The following is a 19933-nucleotide window of genomic DNA, read 5'->3' on the forward strand; positions in this document are numbered from 1 at the left end:
AGTACCAACTTTAGAAAGTCAGGTTCAAAGGAGACAATTTAAATAATGCAGGTAGCCCAATGTCTTGTACATTATATGTGCTCCGTAAAAGTTAGCCATTATTACCGTTGTTACCATTGTTGTTCCAAAGAAAAAGTACATTTATAATTCTACTTTGGGCTGTTATCTCATTGTCATCACATAGTAAACAATGCTTAAAACAGATGCTGCTATGGATGAGCCCCAGCGGCCCAGGGTAAGAAGCCAGGGCCTGGAGCATGATAAACTAAGACAGAGCCTTATTAGAGGGGTCTGCGGTTTGAATGAGAAGAAAAACAGACCTGCTACTGCCACCAATGACCCACTATGCATTTTGCAGAAGAAAGGATGGGAAAAACAGTGCTTTAACAAAGATTCATTTCGGAAATGACCTAAATTGGCATTGGGATTGCTCTTCCAAACTCAATCCACATTCTTCATTTTTCATCCAGTGTTACACACTGTGTTGTGACTTTAAGACAACTGATGCAGGTCATCCGAAACGCTGCTGGACTTTACAAGGGAGCACACGCACACAGAGCTGCGGCGTTTTATACAAAGTCACTCGGATGCATGAGGAAAAAACGCACTTAACAAATCACTTATATCTTTACTGAGCCCATTTATGCTAATTCACTACCAGAAACAAACAGATTTGCTTATAATCAGGATAATATAATTATAGAAAAAAATAACTCAAAAGGGTAAAAACATGGGTGATGAACAATTGCTTAAACTTAAGTGACTGGCAATAATAACACAAAAAATGAATTATGATACATAGCATAGATTACTATATAATCATTGACAGGATAAGAAAATGCTTATTTGTTAAATTTAGCTGAGTACAAATTTTAATGTAGAATATTATACAAATTACAAACTACAGAGAAAAGATGAGAAGGAAATAAATCCAAGTGTTATGATCATACGGATTGGTATTTTCTTCTTTATATTTTTCTGTGTTTTTCCAAATTTCTACAATGAGCATGTATCATTGTTTTTATAATCAGAAAAGTCTCCCTTAAAAAATTATCATTTCTATGTGCCACAAAAATCCTAAGGTAAAAGGTAATCTTCAAGGTTATATTCCTAGACTCTGAGGTAAGAATTCTCTTCTCTGTTTATAAGAATTCTTTCAGGTAGAATAGTGTGAAATGCACACCTCTAACCATCTATTCCACATTGTAGGTAAATGCCTTCTTTGAAAATTATCAGTATTTACATTTCTTGATTTTCCTTGTAATTACTGACCTTCCTTTATATTCTTCTCTGCCATTTTCTTAAAACAGAAAAGACATATTGATCGAATATGCAAAAAGAAAAATTAGAAGATGAATTAGTATACTAGGGACAAGAATTGAGAACAAAGTAAAAGGCTATAAATCTAGGGTTTTCACGAAATGCTTGATAAGTACTCACTGCCCCACTACCCACACATACCAATTTGTTGATTATCAAATATTTGTCATTTTTCAGGCATAGCTTTGGAATGGAATTTTTACATGTGTGAACAAAAGTCTTCAAAAATACGTGATGCTTAATTCAAATTCATGCATTCCTATGCCACAGTTTGCCAACATATTTAAATCATTTCTTCCTAAGTCAGCTCTGAGATAAGCGAAATAGTTAAGAATTACAACTCCTTAGTCTTAGGAAATAAAATGAATAATGGCCTTCCCTTCTAGTATCTTAGATAGAAGCTATGAGGTTGAAATTATATTTATGAGGCGTGTTTGAGAACCTTTAGCTGATTACATCATAGATTAAGTATACAGAGATGCAGCTTAAAAATGTTGATCCTGTTGGCAGGGCACTAACATATGTAAGAAAATGTTACTCTGACACCACTAGAGGGTACTAAGAGATACATCAAAGGAGGGAAGGGATATTAACTAAAATATACTTGATTTCTACACTGTCCCATTTTTTACACAAGTGATTAATTAATGTAACTGTCATCAGTTTAACCTCAATTTGCAAGGCAGCACTCTACCCTCCTAGGTTAAAAAAAAAAAAGAGCCGTAACACCTTCAAAATACCTCTGTCTGCTTTCTCTTCACTAGTCATCAAACAACTTAGATTATAGTCAACAATACTGTATTATAAATGTCAAAGTTGATAAGAGACTAAATCTTGACTGTTCTCAACACAAAAGAAATGACAAATATGTGACACGATAGATGTGTTAGCTAACGCTACGGTAGTAACCCTACTGCAATATGTAAATGTATCAAACTAACCCTTTCTACCCCTTAAACTTCAACACAATGTTACATGTCATTATATCTCAATAAAAACAACATTAATCAACAATATTTTTAAGGTAAAAAAATAAATTACTAACACTCATCTAAAAACTTTTAAAACATGCCTCTCACCACCTCTTCTCATGCTTTTTTCCCCCTCCTGTTCTATTACCCTTTCATTCTCCAGAAGATATATGTCACATAGAAGGGCAAGTCTTGAGGATACTGTCTTAAAGAAGAATAGGAAAAGCTTAAAGCTTTTTCTGTGTACTTTTTGGGTAAAGACATTATGCTTTACATTCTTCTAAGAGGTCACTCACACATAAGCATGTGGACCTGACAAGAAAGAAACAGTTCATGTCAAAACATACATTTCTTTGAGCAGACTGTATCAATATAAGCACTGGGAATATAGTGAGCCTCACACAAGAAGTGCTAATTACTGGGCTCCAGGGTACTCCAGTTAATGGGAATGTCTTATCTTCTTCAGCATGTTTGGTTTCCTAGAGAGATGATCAAGACTCTGCTCCCCCTAGACTCTTCCACGTGTCCTCCTTCATAATGCCCATCACACGCCTCCTGGTTCTCAGGACTGCCCCACCCCTTCCTGAAACAACTTCACCTTCCCAGGGTCAAGGACCTCATTCTGTTTTCTTTTGCTAGAGTTCACTTAGAATTTGGAAAAAGAGCCATGACCAAAAGCCAATGGAAAATCAAATGCTCTCTTTATCCCAGCAACAAAGCCAATGGTGGATTTAAGAGTCTGGTATCTTTATTTTCTAGAATTAAATGAAAAAGAAAGCTTTTGGCAAGATATGAAAATGAGTATGCTGACCTTTAGCTTTTTTCCTCCTCACGTGATTACTCAAACTAAGTAAGTAAATAAATAAACGGAGCCTAGAAATATTAAGGCATAATGATTTTACATGAAAAACAGAGTTCATTTTCCACTAAGAAACATAGTTGATTGAGGCTATAATGACACTGGTAATATCCTTCAGGAACAAACGTTTTTAAAGGGGTCAATTCTGAGTTCTGGAAAAGATCTGATGAGCAAATAGTTTTTATGGTGTTTGGGCCATGATAATTACAAGGTAGGTTTCCGCAAGGCAGCCATGGAAGTCAAAGAATAATTTCTGGCTGGTCTGCAAGGGCCATGCAGAAAGTTTGGGAAGAACCGGAGGAAGGCATGAAATGTTAACTCATGGAAAGGTTTACAAAAATGCCCTGGCTTCCTAACTACCCCACAATGAGCATAAATTGTCCCACACCAATTGAAACAGATGTTTCCACTTTGTAAATATTTGCCAGAGAAATTAAGGTTTGATTTTCCAACCTATCCTTGAGCTATTAAGACACTATGCTAAATCGAGAATTTATATGCTAAAACGTATAATTTATTTGGAAACAGTATGCCAATAATGTTGCAAGCCACCGACTCAGCTGTTAAAGAGTGGAAAATATCACACTTACTCACTGCAAATATGTGGCTCACTTTATAATTATTATATGTCAAATTGTGTCTGATGAAATCTGAAAAGGCTACTTCCAATCTCACCACCAAAAGACATCACCGCTAAGCAACGTGGAGCTGATTTTATTTACTTTAGAATCGTACTTATTACTCTCTTTCTTCAACTTATAGGAGAAACGAGTAATGACAAATAATGTTTAGCTTCTCTGTGTTTTTGGAAGAAAAACACTGCCTAATGTTCCTGAGAGAACCGATCAGATTGCTCCTTCAGTCCACATATTCCGTTCTCATATCAAACCAGTGGGAACATCTATATTTTGATTTAAATTAAATTTGATATAAAACAGTCTTCTTGTCCTAGTACAGATTACTGATTATAGTGCAGCTCCAAAGTTGCAAACCATTTTAACTCAAAGACTATAATGTTCTCTCTATGGATTGTTTCAGAAAGATTCTTTTCCTATAGGAAGTGAGAGCACCTACAAATGCTGCATGAGAATAAAATTTCAGTCACTTGTTTCCTGGAAGGAAATATCTGTGCTTCAAATATGTGACAGCAGATGTGAGCCCTGTATTTCTGCCAAACTCAAATTAAGCTGTTTTCTAACAACTTCATATAGCACCACTCCTTTCATTCTTTTCAATCAGTTCTGTAATTCAGTTGAAGCAGAGTTACCTCAATTTGTCATTCCTCACACAGCTGCATTTCAGTGACGGAACTGCATTTATCTAGCCAAACTTCATTAACCTTTACAAAATTAGTTCACAAGAGGTCTGTCCATTAAGTTAGTCATTGTTAAAAAGGCACAAAACTAAAGTCTGTTGTCACATGGGAAAATAGAAATACAGCATTTAGAAAGAACCGGTGAACGACATGGTCACTCTGCAATTTTTATTTTTAACACTGTGGTGAACAATGAGAAGTTCCTCGCTGACCAAGATAGTGTATTCCACGTTTGTAGGCCTTGCAGTACACAGCAAGTCTCTTACAGATGTGTTTAATAAAGGGGGTAGATGGATTAATGACTTGAGAATGGAGAGTAACTATTTTAGCCATGGCCATTTTTTAAAAAAATCACTATCATTTCATTGTATCACTCTGGACATACTTAGAAAAGCTAACATTTCTATATCACTTTACTCAGTATTAATAGTAAAACCATAGAGCAGTTGCCATGCAGTAACTGTGGGGGAAGGCTGTGGCGCTGGGCGCAGGCGCACCCTGAGGGTATCCGTGACTTCGGTGAAACACACTGCTGAGTCCACGATGTGACTCGGCACTCCCCAGGCAAGTGCAGTTCACCTTGGGACCTTGGCACAGAGGTGCTTTTGAAAAACACTCTCCAGTCTGCTGTCTCAACTCAAATGTCTAAGAGAACTTACATCTACATTTTTGAGAAAATGGCTAAAAGTTTTTGTTCTAACATATAAAATATTGTATATGTTTTAATTACATACCACTGTGTATTTTTTAACATATAAAAATTACGTATTTAAGGTATACAACTTGATGTTTTGATATATGTATATATCGTGAAATGGTCACCACAACCCAGCTAATTAACATGTCAAGCATATTTCTATTTGAAAAATGATGCATATCAGGTTTCTGAGGAAGGACTATTTTAAGGGAGGCTGCAAACTCCTCCATTAGCTTCTCCTCTCAGACAACGCCAACCTCACCCTGAACTTAAGCTCATGTGAGTCATCTTGGTGATCTTTCTTTCTGACTCTAAAAATATTTGTCCACCATGGAATATGCGGAAAATAGAAAAAATTCTACAACACCCTCCAAACCTCTCAGATCCTACTACAAAAAATAATCACTGCTACTATCTGGCGTATTTTTTTTCCAGCATTTTCCCAATGTATATAACATGTCTTTGTTATGGTATAACGGTATAACTGGTATAATACTCTATATCCTTCATTTTTTATATACTTCATCTTGTATAGAACACTATTTTGTGACCATTTTCTGCTAGATTTTAATAAAAATTCTTCAAAAATACTATATTTGATGGCAGCATAATGTTCCAATGTAGAGATGTAACATAACTATCTAATTCCCTGTAGTTAAATGTTTAGGTTATTTCTATCGTTTTCTCTCATACATGGTGCTATGGTAAGTATCCATTTATATATAAACCAGTATCACAGTTTTTGCAGACACTATTTCTTTACACTACATATCTCACTATAGGATTACTGAGTCGAAAGTTCTGAACATTTTTAAAGTTCTTGATACATATTGCCAGTTTGTCCTTTCCAGAAAAGTTGAACCAGTTTACGTTCCTTTCAGCAATGTATGAAGCCTCCATTAGTAAAAATACTAATTTGATAAGAATAAAGAATTATTTTAATTTGCATTTCTTTGATTACTATTAAAGTTGAACTTTCCTGTTATGTTTCTCAGTATTTTTTTTCCTATTAATTATCTGATTATATTGTTTCATTTTTCTATTGGTGTTTTTATTGCTCATTTATAAGAGCTCACCAAACATTAAGGATATTAACTTTTAGGCTGTTGATTTGTTTCAAATTATGATAAATTTTTATAATTTGTCACTAATGATTAAAATAATTTATTATAAAGAATTTTGAAAATATATAAAAAATATATTGAAGAACATAAGGGTTATCAATGATCTTACTAACTGGCAATGGTTGAACACGTTAATGCACTTTCTCTTTTTCTGTTTGTAAACATTTAAAAAATAAAACTGAAATCACTATAATGTGTTCTGTATTTCTTATTATGCCATAAGTATCTCCTCCTCATGACACTAAATATTCTTTTAAAACATTACTTTAATAGCTATGTGATATTCCACTGCCTATGTATCATAATTTATTTAAACACACTCCTCGTTTTTCTTCTTCACTTCTTCTTCTTTTTCTTCTTCTCCCCAAAGCCCCCCAGTACATAGCTGTATATTCTAGTTGTGAGTGCCTCTGGTTGCGCTGTGTGGGATGCTGCCTCAGCATGGCTTGATGAGCAGTGCCATGTCCGCTCTCAGGATTTGAACCGGCGAGACCCTGGGCCGCAGAAACTGAGCAAGCGAATTTAACCACTTGGCCACAGGGCCAGCCCCAATTCCTCCTTTTTAACAATTATTTAGATTGTTTCCAAATATTTGCTCTTATGACTAATCCCGCCATGAGCAATCTCATACATTTGATACAATTTTGATCCTGCATTTAAAATGAAGTCCATTCCCATGTCCCCTCCGCAGGCTATGTAACTTAAATCCCGCACCTACCTGTTACTTGAGTAGGTGCAATCACTTGGCTGGCACTTGATGTGGAAGCTTCAGGAGCTACTTCCACAGGCACAGGCGGTGATGTTTTTTCAATCACTACTATAGGAGGAAGGAGGGGATAAAAAGAAAATGAAAGCCTGTTAGGTGCATTGAGATCCCATTTCAAAATGCAAGCATAATTTAGTCTAATAGCACGCCACAGTAGTTCTTGGAGATTAAGTACCGTTTCAGGTCCCTGGAGCTCGTGGTATTAACCTATAGCCCCAGTTTCAATATTTAGCAAGAGTATCTGAGAACAATTCAGAAGCCAGGAAAAATGACACTTCATCAAATGATGACCCTCAATAATGTTCTAATGTATACTACTCCTGATCACAGAAAATAGTGGAAAACTTTTCTTTTTACCATTATAAATCTGTGCTCATACTAGCATCATATGAGTATATTAATATACTTAAGTGTATCTTCATTTACAAATTCTAATGATTTATTAAACTTTAAATTCAAAGACAAAAAATTCCTATCTTACTCTCTTATTCAGAATACTCTTATAAACTGCACAGATCAACACAGGCTACCTGGAAACTGTGGATGCAGATGAATAGTTGAAATGCCTGGAGACAGCTGGGGTTGACCAGGCTCAAGTTTGGTTTTCTCTTGATCCAATGAAGGTATTTCCTGGATGGTTGTATTAAAAAAAGAAAGAAAGAAAGAAAGAGAATTGAAAGTAGAAATCTTAGTTTCCACATATTACTATTTTTATTTAATTCTACTCTTAGAAATATCACAGGACATTAGACAAAAACCTGTGCAACTGCGAAATTTAAAAAATATCTGTGAACTATTGCTGTGCCACTACTATAGCAAGTCCTTGAGTCTTCCCAGCAGTGCCGACCGATGCACACACCCTCACTCATCTCCCAGGGGCCCAAAGCAAAAGGTCCCTTCAGACATTTGAAACAAATGCCTTGGCTCAGGGGCCCACGTTCAGTCTGGAACAAGGCAAAACTAACCCCAAAGGAGAACTAAACCATCACCTCATTCACATGCGGCTCTGCTCTAGTAAGAGGATGAGCCACACTTGGAAGATTAAATAATAGATACAGCAGATGTGTCATAACACACGATACATTAAGATATTTTAAGCCAGTCAGTCATTATGGCCTCTCTTAACCTCACATCAAACAACTTTACACCTCCAGCTCTCAGAATAGTGGTAGTTAAGCAGAGCAGCAGGAAAACAGGGACTTGGAGGAGCATGCAGGCTTCCTCTCGTGTCCTGTTGCCCACTCCCGTCCCGTGGTCCTGTCCCCTGGACCACAAGCAAAGAAAAAGAGTGGCATCCAAGGCTCAGGTTCCAGTTACAGCTCCTTAGGGCTCACGGAGACTCAGCAGTCAGGTGAGCTAAGGGTCTGTGACCTCACCCACACCAGTGTGAGGCCAGAGCTCTCCTATCATCACTTCACTGAAAGTATTCATCAAGTTACTCCACATACACCCTCCCTTTCTTGCTTTAATTACTGTCATCTTCCAACAAGCTCACTCCCCTGGGGTCTGTTTCCCTTTTGCCCTCTCTCCTATCTTTAATTATCACCTTTTCTGCTTTTTACAAAATAGATATCCTGCCTGAGAATCTTGTCAAAGATCTAGTTTTGTAGGCATGAGTGCTTACAGGCTAACTGCATTTAGATATTCCACAAATAGCTCAAGTCTATCCCCTCCTACCATCCAGGCTCTTGTTCCAGCTTCTTCATTTCTGCCAATGCCACAGACATTCATCCATCCAGGTTTAAAGTCACGTTTTAGTCCTCCCTCATTTGTCCTCGTCCAGGCCCTGCCCATTTGCACTATACCTTGTATTTGTTCATCCTTTTCCATACCCATAGCCCCCACTACCCTAGTCTGGCCTCACTCACTCATTCTCAGTTTACTGTAGTAATCTAATTGGCCTCTCAGGCTTCCTCTTTCTCCCTATCTCAGTTAATCCTGCTGTGATTCATTGTCTAGAAATACTGAGCACTTATTACTTTTTTCTCTTCTTAAAAATATAGACTAGCTTTCTATTACCTACGAACGATGACCTCAATCAGTCTCAATTGCACCCACTCCCTACAACCCATGGTCATCGTCAGCAAGGAGATGACCATGATCAGATGTGAATCAGCTCTCGCAGCTTACAGAGAGAACTCCCCCCATCAGCATGGGGCAGCAGACTTCCTAATCAATGCTACTTCTTCACTCAACAAGTGGGGTCCAGCTGAGGAGCAGGTATTTCCCCACTGATTGCAAGTGCAGTTTGGCGCTCCAAGTCTTCTAAAGCAGCCCCAAGTCTCTTTTTAAGTCTCTCATGCTCCCGTAACTGCCCTCTTGCTGTCTCTCCCCCATTGCACCTTTGCACGTGTAATTTCCTACCCCTGGACCACCCTGCATTCTCATCACCAATCTTTCATATCATGAGACCTCTGCAAGGAGTCAAGACCACAAAGACTATAATTGCATTCTTCCCCCTGCCTCCTCTCCAAATAAATTACATTAAAAGTATACAAGAAAATTTTCATGCCATATTTCAGATTCTTAATGAGAGTTACCATAAAGTCAATCATAAACAGAGAAGAACAAAACTGAGATAAGACGAGGCTGTCAGGGAACTGGCCAGCCCACGTGCACACTAAATGACTCCTCCCACATATCAACCAGAACTAAATTCAAAATCAACAAAATGGCAAATTACTGTGCATCACCGATCTTTACATATGCTATTCAAGAGCTGCAAATGTGCACAGAAAATACGCATATCTGTTGTACTTCTTTTTGGATCAACATAACATAACATTCCTCCTTGTTGGGTGCTATCACTCTAAAATCAAACTTCATTTTTTTCCGGATTCTTTCATCACTTATGTTATTCTATCTCATATCCATAAGCTAAAGTTTTAAAAACTATAATAATTTAAATACATATGTGTGCCATCTAAATTCTAATACTTACTGCAATTTTGTCAACTGAATGAATGATATATAAATGCATAAACATTTAATAATTACTTAATTTTTATGTTATCATTAAAAAATCAAAGCAAGATTCAGACAATGAACAATATTACATAAATAGGACTTAGACTAAACAAATTTCTCTCTTTCCTGCTAGTAAATCTCACAATTGATGGGTCTCATTTTCTGCTCAAAAACCAACAGATTAATAAAAATTTCTCTAAAATTTCTAAAAAAAACCATTCCAGTATTAGATTATAACTTTCAAGGGTTAGCCCTGTTCTTACTCTAATTTAATCAAATATGCATGTCAAATTTTAGTTGAATTAAGAAGTACGTCACTCAGTATGTATGCACTCTAAGAATACACAATTACATAAACATGCCAGAACCTTTCTTTCTATAGATGGTCCAGACCATGAGTCGACTCCTTGAATTCTGTGTAAGTCCCTGAATCCAGCAGTCCCATTGCTTTCTCTCACTAGAATTTAAGTTCTATGAGAACAAAGAGTTTGGTCTGATTTGTTCTCTATTGTTTTCTGAGCATTCAGAATAGTACCAGTCATATATCAGGTGCACAATAAATATTTCTTAAATAAATGAATGCTATATTTCCTTAAATCAAAGGATGAACAGACATATTACTGTATTTAAGTCTAAAAAAACTCACCCATATTCTAAAAGAAAATCATTTTGAGGATAAAAAAAAGAAGACTTGCAAACAATGAATAAATTACCTTCTCAGGGGGTATAGTTGCCACTAAAACCAGAAAAGAAAGAAGTACATTAGCACAAGACAATCCATCACATAATATTTCAACTTTTAAAAATCAATAAAAGTCCAGTATCTCTCCATATGGATTAAGAATCAAACTAAACCAAATGCAGAATTATGGTCATTTACCATTTTGGAGAATATCACACATGACTGACAGGGAAGAACTATCCATGTCATTCCTCAACCACAGGACCTCAGGCGGCAGATGTGAGAAGTTCTTTTCAACTCTCTCACTAACTAAGACAGTTAAAGAAGGCAATACTTTCTGGGACATTACTTTATGCCTAATCTCAATTTTGTGGAAATTCCCTTATCTCAGAAAACAAACATTTTCATTAATTGGTCACATATTTATCCTTAACATAATGTATATTGTTTGAGATGCTTTCTGATGTTAATATTAAAAAAGAAAGTCACTTATTTCAATAAGAGACATAAGAATGGGTGCTGCATTCCTGATGCAAACTAATCTTTAATTAAGCCCTGTGAGCATTTTTAGGAACATAAGCTAATTCAATCAGGAAAAAGAATCACAAACCAATAAAATCCAATTAGAGATTAGCATTGATATGTTTAATAAATCATATATTACACAATCATAACATTATTGTGGGGTGGTAGTGGTATGGCTATGCTTTTGTATTTAGAACAACTTATCATTAATGAGTCCTTAGCATTAGTCCTCAAGGCTTTGGTCAACATTCACTGGGATTTTTCTCATGAGTCAGAGTCTCCATAAACTTTAGTATACAGGTTTGGTAGATGCATTAACTTCTAAAAGCAATCAGGGTACCAGTTTGCTACCACTGCTGCAATATTCTTGTGGTTGGAAAAAGTCAACTAACCTTCCCATCCTGCCTAACCCATCACCAAGAATCTGAGGCAGAATCTGGACCAGAGTCCCTTTCCTCCTGCCTATGCAGAGGATGAGTAGTTGCAAACATCTGGCCAAGATACCCCAAGTGTATAGGAGCAAACTGGTCAATGCTGTCAATTCTAGGTGAGATCCTATCTGCTCTGCCTAACCAAGGAAGAAATGCAGCAAGTGAGAGTGGAATAAAACAGGCTGGAACACACAAAGGTTCAGAGCCCCCCCCCAAAAAAGCCTTCTCTACCAGGAAGGCAGCCTTGCAAACTTCCAGCTCTCCACTAACCTGGGCACCTTCTCTCCTCAGAAAATCCATAAAGGGGCACCCTGAATTCTGACCCAAGAATCAACTGTGAAAAGCCAACAGGAGCTTTATTAGAGCAAATATATATTCTATACCAATATAAGATTTTTATTCCCTCTATCTGGGGTGAGGATTTTTGTGGTAACAAAGATATTCAAAGTATTGGATATGCTGGTTTATATAAAGAAACAGAAAGTGATAATCCCTTTTTCTGAATGCCAGAGAGATAGTCAAAGTCAACTGTCTCTAGACTGCTTCTGGAGTACAAGTCCTTAACCACTTCCTTGGAAAAATGTGCTCCTTGGACCCATTATATACTCTTTGTATGGCATGTGGCAGGTCATGCCCCTCCCTTGGTCTCAGGTTTCTCAAAAAGTAAATGAAAGGATTGCACCAGGTGATCTCCAAGATCCCTTTGATCGACTCTCCTATCTTTCTTCAGTTTGCTTCCCATTATCCCCGACTGCCTGTTGGACTCTATTTCATGGAAGCTCAGTTGATGCTTTAACTTTTTTAAGCCTGCGGATTCCACTTTGTAAATATTTATGAAATGGCCCTCTAGACACAGAAATGAATTTGGGCCATTCCCTGAAGTATTCAAAGCACTCTCCAGGAATAAACACAAAGAAAAAGTAGCCCCCAAACAGCAAGACAATATCCTGCGATTAGCATGGAATATTGTCACTACTGGGTACATATTACTCTAGAGCAGTGGTTCTCAGGTAGGAGCAATTTTTCTCCCCAGGGAACAATTGGCAATATTGGACAACCTTTTTGGTTTTAACAAATGGAGGCAGACAATGCTACTGGCATCTAGAGGTTAGAGGCCAAGGATGTTGCTAAACATCCCACCATATACAGAGCAGCCCCACACATCAAAGAATTATCCCAAGATATTAATAGTGCTGAGGCTGAAAAACCCTGTTCTAGAAAGGTATAAACAGGAAAACCAAAGACACACAAGACAAGGCTAGGTCCACAATCCATTTCCATTCTCACCTTCCGGCTCCGCCACTCCTGGCCCATGTTCGCGGGAGACGGTCAGGGCCTCCACTGGCTCTTCCTTGGCTGGGAGAGGTGGAGGATGAGTACTTTTAGCAACAAGTTGAGTGTTCTTTGGCTTGACAAATACAGGTCCTTTACCTACATGGTGATGGATTGGCCTGCGTCTATGAACGCCAGAAACCGTATAACCCATTCCACCAGGACAGATTTCCTTAAAAGCAGCTAGATTTGGGATGGGAAAATATTCCTTTTAAAAATCTAAAAGTGCAAACTTATACAGAGGAAAATATCATGATGAATATCTCTTAATAAATCATCACTAATATAGTTACATTTAAAAACTTCAAAAACAGATGTAAAATGCTTGAATTTCTGTTAAACTTGCATATTTACAGAAAAAAACCAACCCTTTCTTTTATTAAACATTTCTCCCATCTGTTAATTCCTTAACAGAATTATATATATAGCATATATAGCATACATAGAGCATATATTTATGTATCATATTATATATATCAGCAACCAATTAGGAGATATTACATATATATATTTTATATTTAATATTATATATCACATTATATATTACATATATAAAGTATATATGTAATATATTAAGAGATTTTTATGTATAGAAGATACTATATATATTATATATATCCCATGGGGTGTGTGTGTAATATCAGCAAAAATCAGGCTTTCTTCTTTTCCTCCTGCTTTGCTGTAATTTCATTAGTTATTAACAATGAATTCAGTAACATCTAAGTTAGATGACTAGCAAGAAAGTTAAAAAAGAAAAAGAAATCACTATTCAGGGTGTTGAAATCATAATTTGTTTCCCGCTGAAGAACCCAAAGGACTCAGCCAGAATGAAGTATTATCAGCTAACATGGCGAGGTTGGTTAAGAAGGATTGAAAAGTGGAAGTGTTTTTTGAAGACAGATTCTCTGGATAGTAAGAAGGAATCCAGAGAAGTTCAGACATGCTAACAAGATGATGGACAGAAAGCAAGAAACAAAAGGACATGCCAAATCAGAATGTAGTTAATATTCAAGGAAAGGGATGACAAGTGGGCCAAAGCCTGACCATGACCAGCTGGTCTAATTATCCAGAGGACAAGGAGATATTCTGTGCCCTGGAACTCCTCTCCTCGCCAGGAAAGTGGTTTTGCACACTTAAAAAAAAAGTAGACTGGGCACATGTGATTTGCCAACCTCCATTGTATAATCGCCAGGAATAAGTGAAGGGTAAGACAAGGGAGAAAAGGCAGTGTGTGGCCTAAGGAGGAAAAATCCACCTAATCCCTTTGGTGTTGGTGTTGGAGGCAAGTCACCAAATGCAGACACCAAGGAACTTATGGTCAACTTTCTTACTTCTGCTTTTGAAATTGAAAGTAAAGTAAGTCATTTCTCACTTCCACTGAGATCTCCTATTGAATGTTCTGGACCTAAAATTAGTTCTCAGTAAAAAGGAAACTCTAAACGTCTCCTTAAAGCATGCTAAAATATTGTTTTTCTAAGGATCACACATTAAATGGTGGAACCTCATTTTGTTTAACTATGAAATACAATTCTCACTTGAAACAATAGTTGTTTCCAGAAGAAAAGATGTTTTCCTATCAAATATTTGAAGTATTAATGAACTAAATATTACTTTTATGACAATCACTATATGACCAAAAATTGGTTAAGGGCAAGAATTTTATCTTTAATATTATTTCCAAATTTAGTTATTGTATTTTATGGAGGAGTCTCTCTGCGTCACACTGACCATTTTGATTTATGCTTCACGTAAGGGTTACAAAGCTATAAAAATTGAACTTAAAGACAAATGAGTCTATGAATTATAACGATCATTTATTTCATTGATTAATCCTTTTTAATAATGAGTGGATCAGATCCCACAGGAGGATACTAGGGTCTTTTGGAGACGTCTAAAATTATCCAGTCTACCAAAATACCATGAACATTATACTATCCTCTGCCTTACCAGCCCTTTCTGATCCTAACCATCAACAAAGGTTGATCATGATATTTCAATTTATATTTAAACCCTGTCTGTTACAGTGTAAGTTACAGCTTTAAGACATTAAATGGTGTTGTGAGAGTTAATGCACTTCCCAAGGTGGGAAGCATCTTATCAAATAAGCAACTGAGTAGATTTTTTTATGCCCATCCCATGCCAGTGAAATTGGGGCCACTGCTCCTTTGATAACGTCATACCCATATTTGCAAGGTATGTTTCTTTCTCTTCCATTTAACTCTACTTGACCCTGCTTGAGAAGTTGGTGACTCCTTGGTAGAAGTAAGGCACTAGGAGAAATAATTTACTCTTTCAGGGCATTAGGCAATTATGTACCAGACTGAAGGATAAAAAACAATCAGCTCCTTAGTATTCAGCTCCCACCAGGAGTTCATAGGGGCTTTGGCAGGATCTGCGCTTGAGTTCTTAATCTTTACAGCATAAATTCAACTGTGAATATAACTCCTCCCATTTCCAATTGGAGAAATTAAGCACAATGCTCATAAGAGAACCTCACAAGCACATGTTCAATAAATGAGCGAATGAGTCAACCTGCACAAAGTGTAGTTACTATACAAGTGGTGAGCAGTCAATCATTAGGAAAGTGCAGGGCCCAAGAGGGCCTTCAGGTCTCTCTCTATACTTTTAAGCAGCAGACTTAGGGTTCTAGAAGCTAGGGATAACATGTAACGGCTTTTCTTAACATTCAAAAGGAAGTCTAATGTCACACAGAAATGGAAAAATCTCTTTGCATGTAATTCTTTCCACTGAGTCAACCTTGTATGTTTATGGTTTCCACAAAAGTGATAAAAACACATTGTATTATTAGAAACTAAAATTAAAGCCAGAAAGTGAAAATAACCCAAGCTGCCAAAGTCGTCCTGGGTACTTGTGTGGCTGGGAAGGAATGTGAGCCTGCAGCTGAGCATGTCTTACCTGTGCCTGGAAGGGGACATTTCTCACAGTGTGGGCCCCAGGCCTTGCCCACACTACAACAGCAGAGCTGCTTGGTGAGGTGAACAGACAGAGGGTGCATACACTGCCTTCCGGAACTGACAAGTCGGTAACACGGCCCTTTCTCTTCAGAGACCACAGGGGTATCCGCTGAAGTAGAGAGATAAGGCCTGATGTCACCCAGGAAACAAAAACCAGATCGACTTTTCATGTAATAGCAAAATGAACCTTAAAGTCTGGATTAGAAACCACACTTGAGAATAAATCTATCTAGATTTAGGGCATCACCTTTCTTGATTTAGAGTCAGTTTACCAAATGAGTTTCAAAATTAGGGCACCAAATGTCCCTGTCCTTTTCCGGTCTCTTCTTCTATTTTAGCAAGGATTAGATCAGGTATGTGCACATAAAGTGATACAAAACAATTTCGACCAAAATCCAGCTGCCCAAACAAACCTAGTCACTTATTATCAGAATCACTACCGCCTTTGTTTTCTTGTATTTAGTCATCATAGAGCTACTTCCAGGGCAGAATTTGTTGAACAAGCGGGCACTGTGGAAAATCTGGAACTGAACATTACTGATGCTGGTGGAAAATGAGAAAGTGAACATCGTTGATGCTGCAAGCCAGCTGTTCTCTTCTCACTTTGAGGACAGCGAGAGCTTGCAGAGCCCCATCAGGTCTCACCCTAAGGCCAGTGAAGAACAAATGGGAGGCAGGGAGCGGCTTCTGACTTGCAATGCCATGCAAAACCCCTGGTCCAGCCAGACAGCACACCAGAGAAGGAGCCGATGTGCTCAAGCCCTTAGAAAATACTGCAAAAGCACACCTGTCTATATTCATCCAACACCTAAATCCTAATCCTTCTTCTTCTACCCTAAGTTAGCAGGTAAGACTAACATTTCAAATGACTCTCATGGCATTTCTATTTATTTCATTACACATAAACCCAGAAACAATATGCTACCTACAATGATGCCAGATTGGTGTTTCTGTTGTCTGAGTCTTTAACCACAGGTTGGAAGGCTAGTTTTAAAGGATAATTCATTAGTATACTACATTTATTATTTAAAATATGGTACACATGATTATACATTCTATTGAGTCATAAGGTCTCATGCTATACTAAAAAAAATATTGCCAAAAGATTTCTAAAGAATACATAGAAATGGGTACGGGCTAGAGTACTGAGGAGCCATCACAAACACTGCTTACAGGTTCATACATGACAGTGGTTTTTCAGATTGTATTTTTTGCAAGATGGGTTGCTAAGATTAGGGTGAAAAAATTCAGGTACTCTATATAGAGGGAAAAACATCTCAGAGGCATTAAACCTACTGGAAATGCCACATCAGTGAGTCAGGAAAACAAATATTTTGCTCTTGGCTACAGATGAAAGAGAAATCTTCAAAAGTAATACACACATAGCTCTGTACCCAAGTACAGTCTTGAGTCTTCACCATATAGCCAATGTTGACGGTGACTCAATTACAAAACACAAAAAGAAGATGCTATGGTTCTCCTATTTGGGTTCCCTGCTGGTGTAGCAAGCAACTTATACTTAATTATAGGATTGTAGAATAAACCCTTATGATACTTTCAAAGACATGCTGCTCTAACTAATTAAAACGTGAATGATACATATCATTAAGCAGATATAACCTGATACTTAGAAGAAGTTGAAAAATATAGAAGACTTGAGAGGATAGCATATAGCTAACCTCCCGTGCTAGTCTGTCTTCATTCCCTGTCCCCCGGACACCTCAAATATCCTCATTCATTTCTTGGATGCAATTCTGCATTAGAGTTTCATCCCTTTAAAGTTTAAAATCCCTATGGCGTGAGTGTTTGGATGCAGGTGTGGGGAGAGCTAAAGCTGTCAGGAGGAGTCTGAGAGATGACTTTCCTAGTGGATTAAGAACCACTAGGCATCCTTTTTGGGAAATGGGCTGTTAAAAATAAATTCTGGGAGAACCAAAATAAAAAAAGACAATGATTCTAGGGTCATTGCAGAGTTAGACCATCTATTCAAGTGTGGCAAGTGAGACTAAATGGCAGCGTTCCTTAAATAAATGACTTGCACCTGTCAACTCAGACCATTTTCCTCTTCCCAATTAAAGGTTTGGCTTGTAGAGTAAGAAAGACCCAGATTCAAATCCGGGCTCAACCACTTACAGATTGTGTAACTTTTGGAAAGATCCTTAACTTCTCCATGCCTCAATTTCCTCATTTCGAAAAGAGGGAGAATAGCAATACAAACCTCATAGAGATCTTGTGAGCATTATATTTGATAATCCATATAAAGTGCTCATTACAGTGCCTGACACTAAGTGTGCAGTGAAGATTATGGCATTATTGTCCTGGTTTTTGTTGTTACAGTTATTATTTGTGAGTTTGCACAGACGTCTGTCTAACCTCCAGGCCATGATGCTATGAGACCACCAAGCGAGGGACGCTAGGGGCCTAAACTAAGATGGCCACAGAGGAGGTGGAAAGAAAAGAAAAGGTGTAAGATAGATTATGAAGATTTAACGACTTTCTTGGAGACCAAAGGAGATGTGAGAGTCAAAGCTGACACAGAGGCTCCCAGTCTGACTGCCTGAGAGAACAATGTCACCATGGACAAAACCAGCAAGTCAGGAAGGAAAGCCTATTTTAGGGGGAAAGGAGAAGATCGAGGAGTAACTTACCCAACCAGCTTTGTAAAACAATGATTTGGAACTACGCTATCTAACTCATTAGTCCCTAGCCACATGCTGCTACTTTGATAAAATTTAATTGAAATACGATTTAAAACTCAATTCCTCAGTCACACTAGCCACATGTGACTAGTGTCTACTACATCAGACTGCAGATACGGAACATTTCCATCATCAAAGAAAGTTCTATTGAACAACAGTGATCTAGCCCAAAAGTCAGCAAACTTTCTTTGTAAAGGATGAGATGATAAATATTTCAGGCTTTGTGGGCCATAAGGTCTCTGGTGCAACTTCTCAACTCTGCCACTGTAGCATGAAAGCAGCTTTAGACACTATGTAAATTAACAGGCATGGCTATGTTCCAATAAAACTTCATTTACAAAGACAGTGGGACAGATTTGGCCCATGGGCTACAGTTTGTCAACCCATGATCTAGAACCCTGAATTTGGAGGCACAAAACCAGTTTTAAGTCTCAACGTCAGTTACTAGCTGTATGATCTTGAGAAGTTACTTAAACTCTCCTAGCTCCAGTTTCCTAATGTAAAGTAAGAATAATACATATTTCACAAAGATGCTGGGAAAATTCAAAAGAAATGATGTACATAAAAATGACTGACTTTTAGAAGGGATTTGTCCTTCTTCTCATGATTTCCAGGGTTATGCAGAAGTTCCCAAGCACATCTCTATAACCCTCGGTTTCTGTCAATTGGCACCAAGTCCATGGGTCAAGAATACCATAAAACAGCAAATATCCAGGCTCAGAATTCCTTTATCTGGGCCTTTCTCTACTGAATCTATGGATACACCCTCTGTAGCACTCATCCTGGAGCCCTTAAATTCCTGAAGAAAATTAATTGCTGCTCAGAAAGTTTTCCTACTCCAACTGCAAAGGTTATTATACTTTTCTTGGATTAGCTCTGACAAATCCTAAAATTTCACCTTTCTCCATAGATAATTAGGAGCAGGTCTGGAGAGTGCAGCTAAAGCATCCTGAGCCACAGACACAGAGGTCAGAGGCAGCAAATGCCAGAACCCTCCTACTTTCCTTCTTTTAGCTTGGCTAAGTCAAGGACAGAGAGCGGACAAGGAGAGAACGTGAAATGGTTGCAACCTTTGGCTGGAGTCAAGGAATTCTGAGGGTGTTCACCTCGGTGTACTGGAGAAGAGAGAGAGCTTCCCGTTGCTCCTCAGCTGTTGCCAAGTGCATTTCTTTGAGTTCACAGAGTCAGCCACGCCTTTTATGGCCTAGATATGCCCCAAATTCATGCTGCTTGAGCAAATGTGGCCAGTCTCCTCCATTAGCTTAACTGC

General features: G+C 37.8%; 1 protein-coding gene across 10 annotated transcripts in view; it reads right to left on the bottom strand.

Moving 5' to 3' along the window:
- Positions 1-19933, bottom strand: part of LTBP1 (latent transforming growth factor beta binding protein 1) — a 383440-nt gene that overhangs the window by 120285 nt on the left and 243222 nt on the right. For 3 of the 10 annotated variants that reach the window (XM_046660943.1, XM_046660948.1, XM_046660940.1), the window contains 5 exons: positions 15906-16073; positions 12945-13172; positions 10733-10755; positions 7580-7682; positions 7005-7103 (listed from right to left, as the gene is read on the bottom strand). In XM_046660943.1, coding sequence (XP_046516899.1) covers positions 7005-7103; positions 7580-7682; positions 10733-10755; positions 12945-13172; positions 15906-16073 — 621 coding nt within the window. The remainder of the gene's footprint in view (positions 1-7004; positions 7104-7579; positions 7683-10732; positions 10756-12944; positions 13173-15905; positions 16074-19933) is intronic. The other 7 variants (XM_046660942.1, XM_046660949.1, XM_046660944.1 and 4 more) reach the window with 5 other exon arrangements.

This window comes from Equus quagga, chromosome 5 (genome assembly GCF_021613505.1).
Source record: "Equus quagga isolate Etosha38 chromosome 5, UCLA_HA_Equagga_1.0, whole genome shotgun sequence".
Taxonomy (NCBI): Eukaryota; Metazoa; Chordata; class Mammalia; order Perissodactyla; family Equidae; genus Equus; species Equus quagga.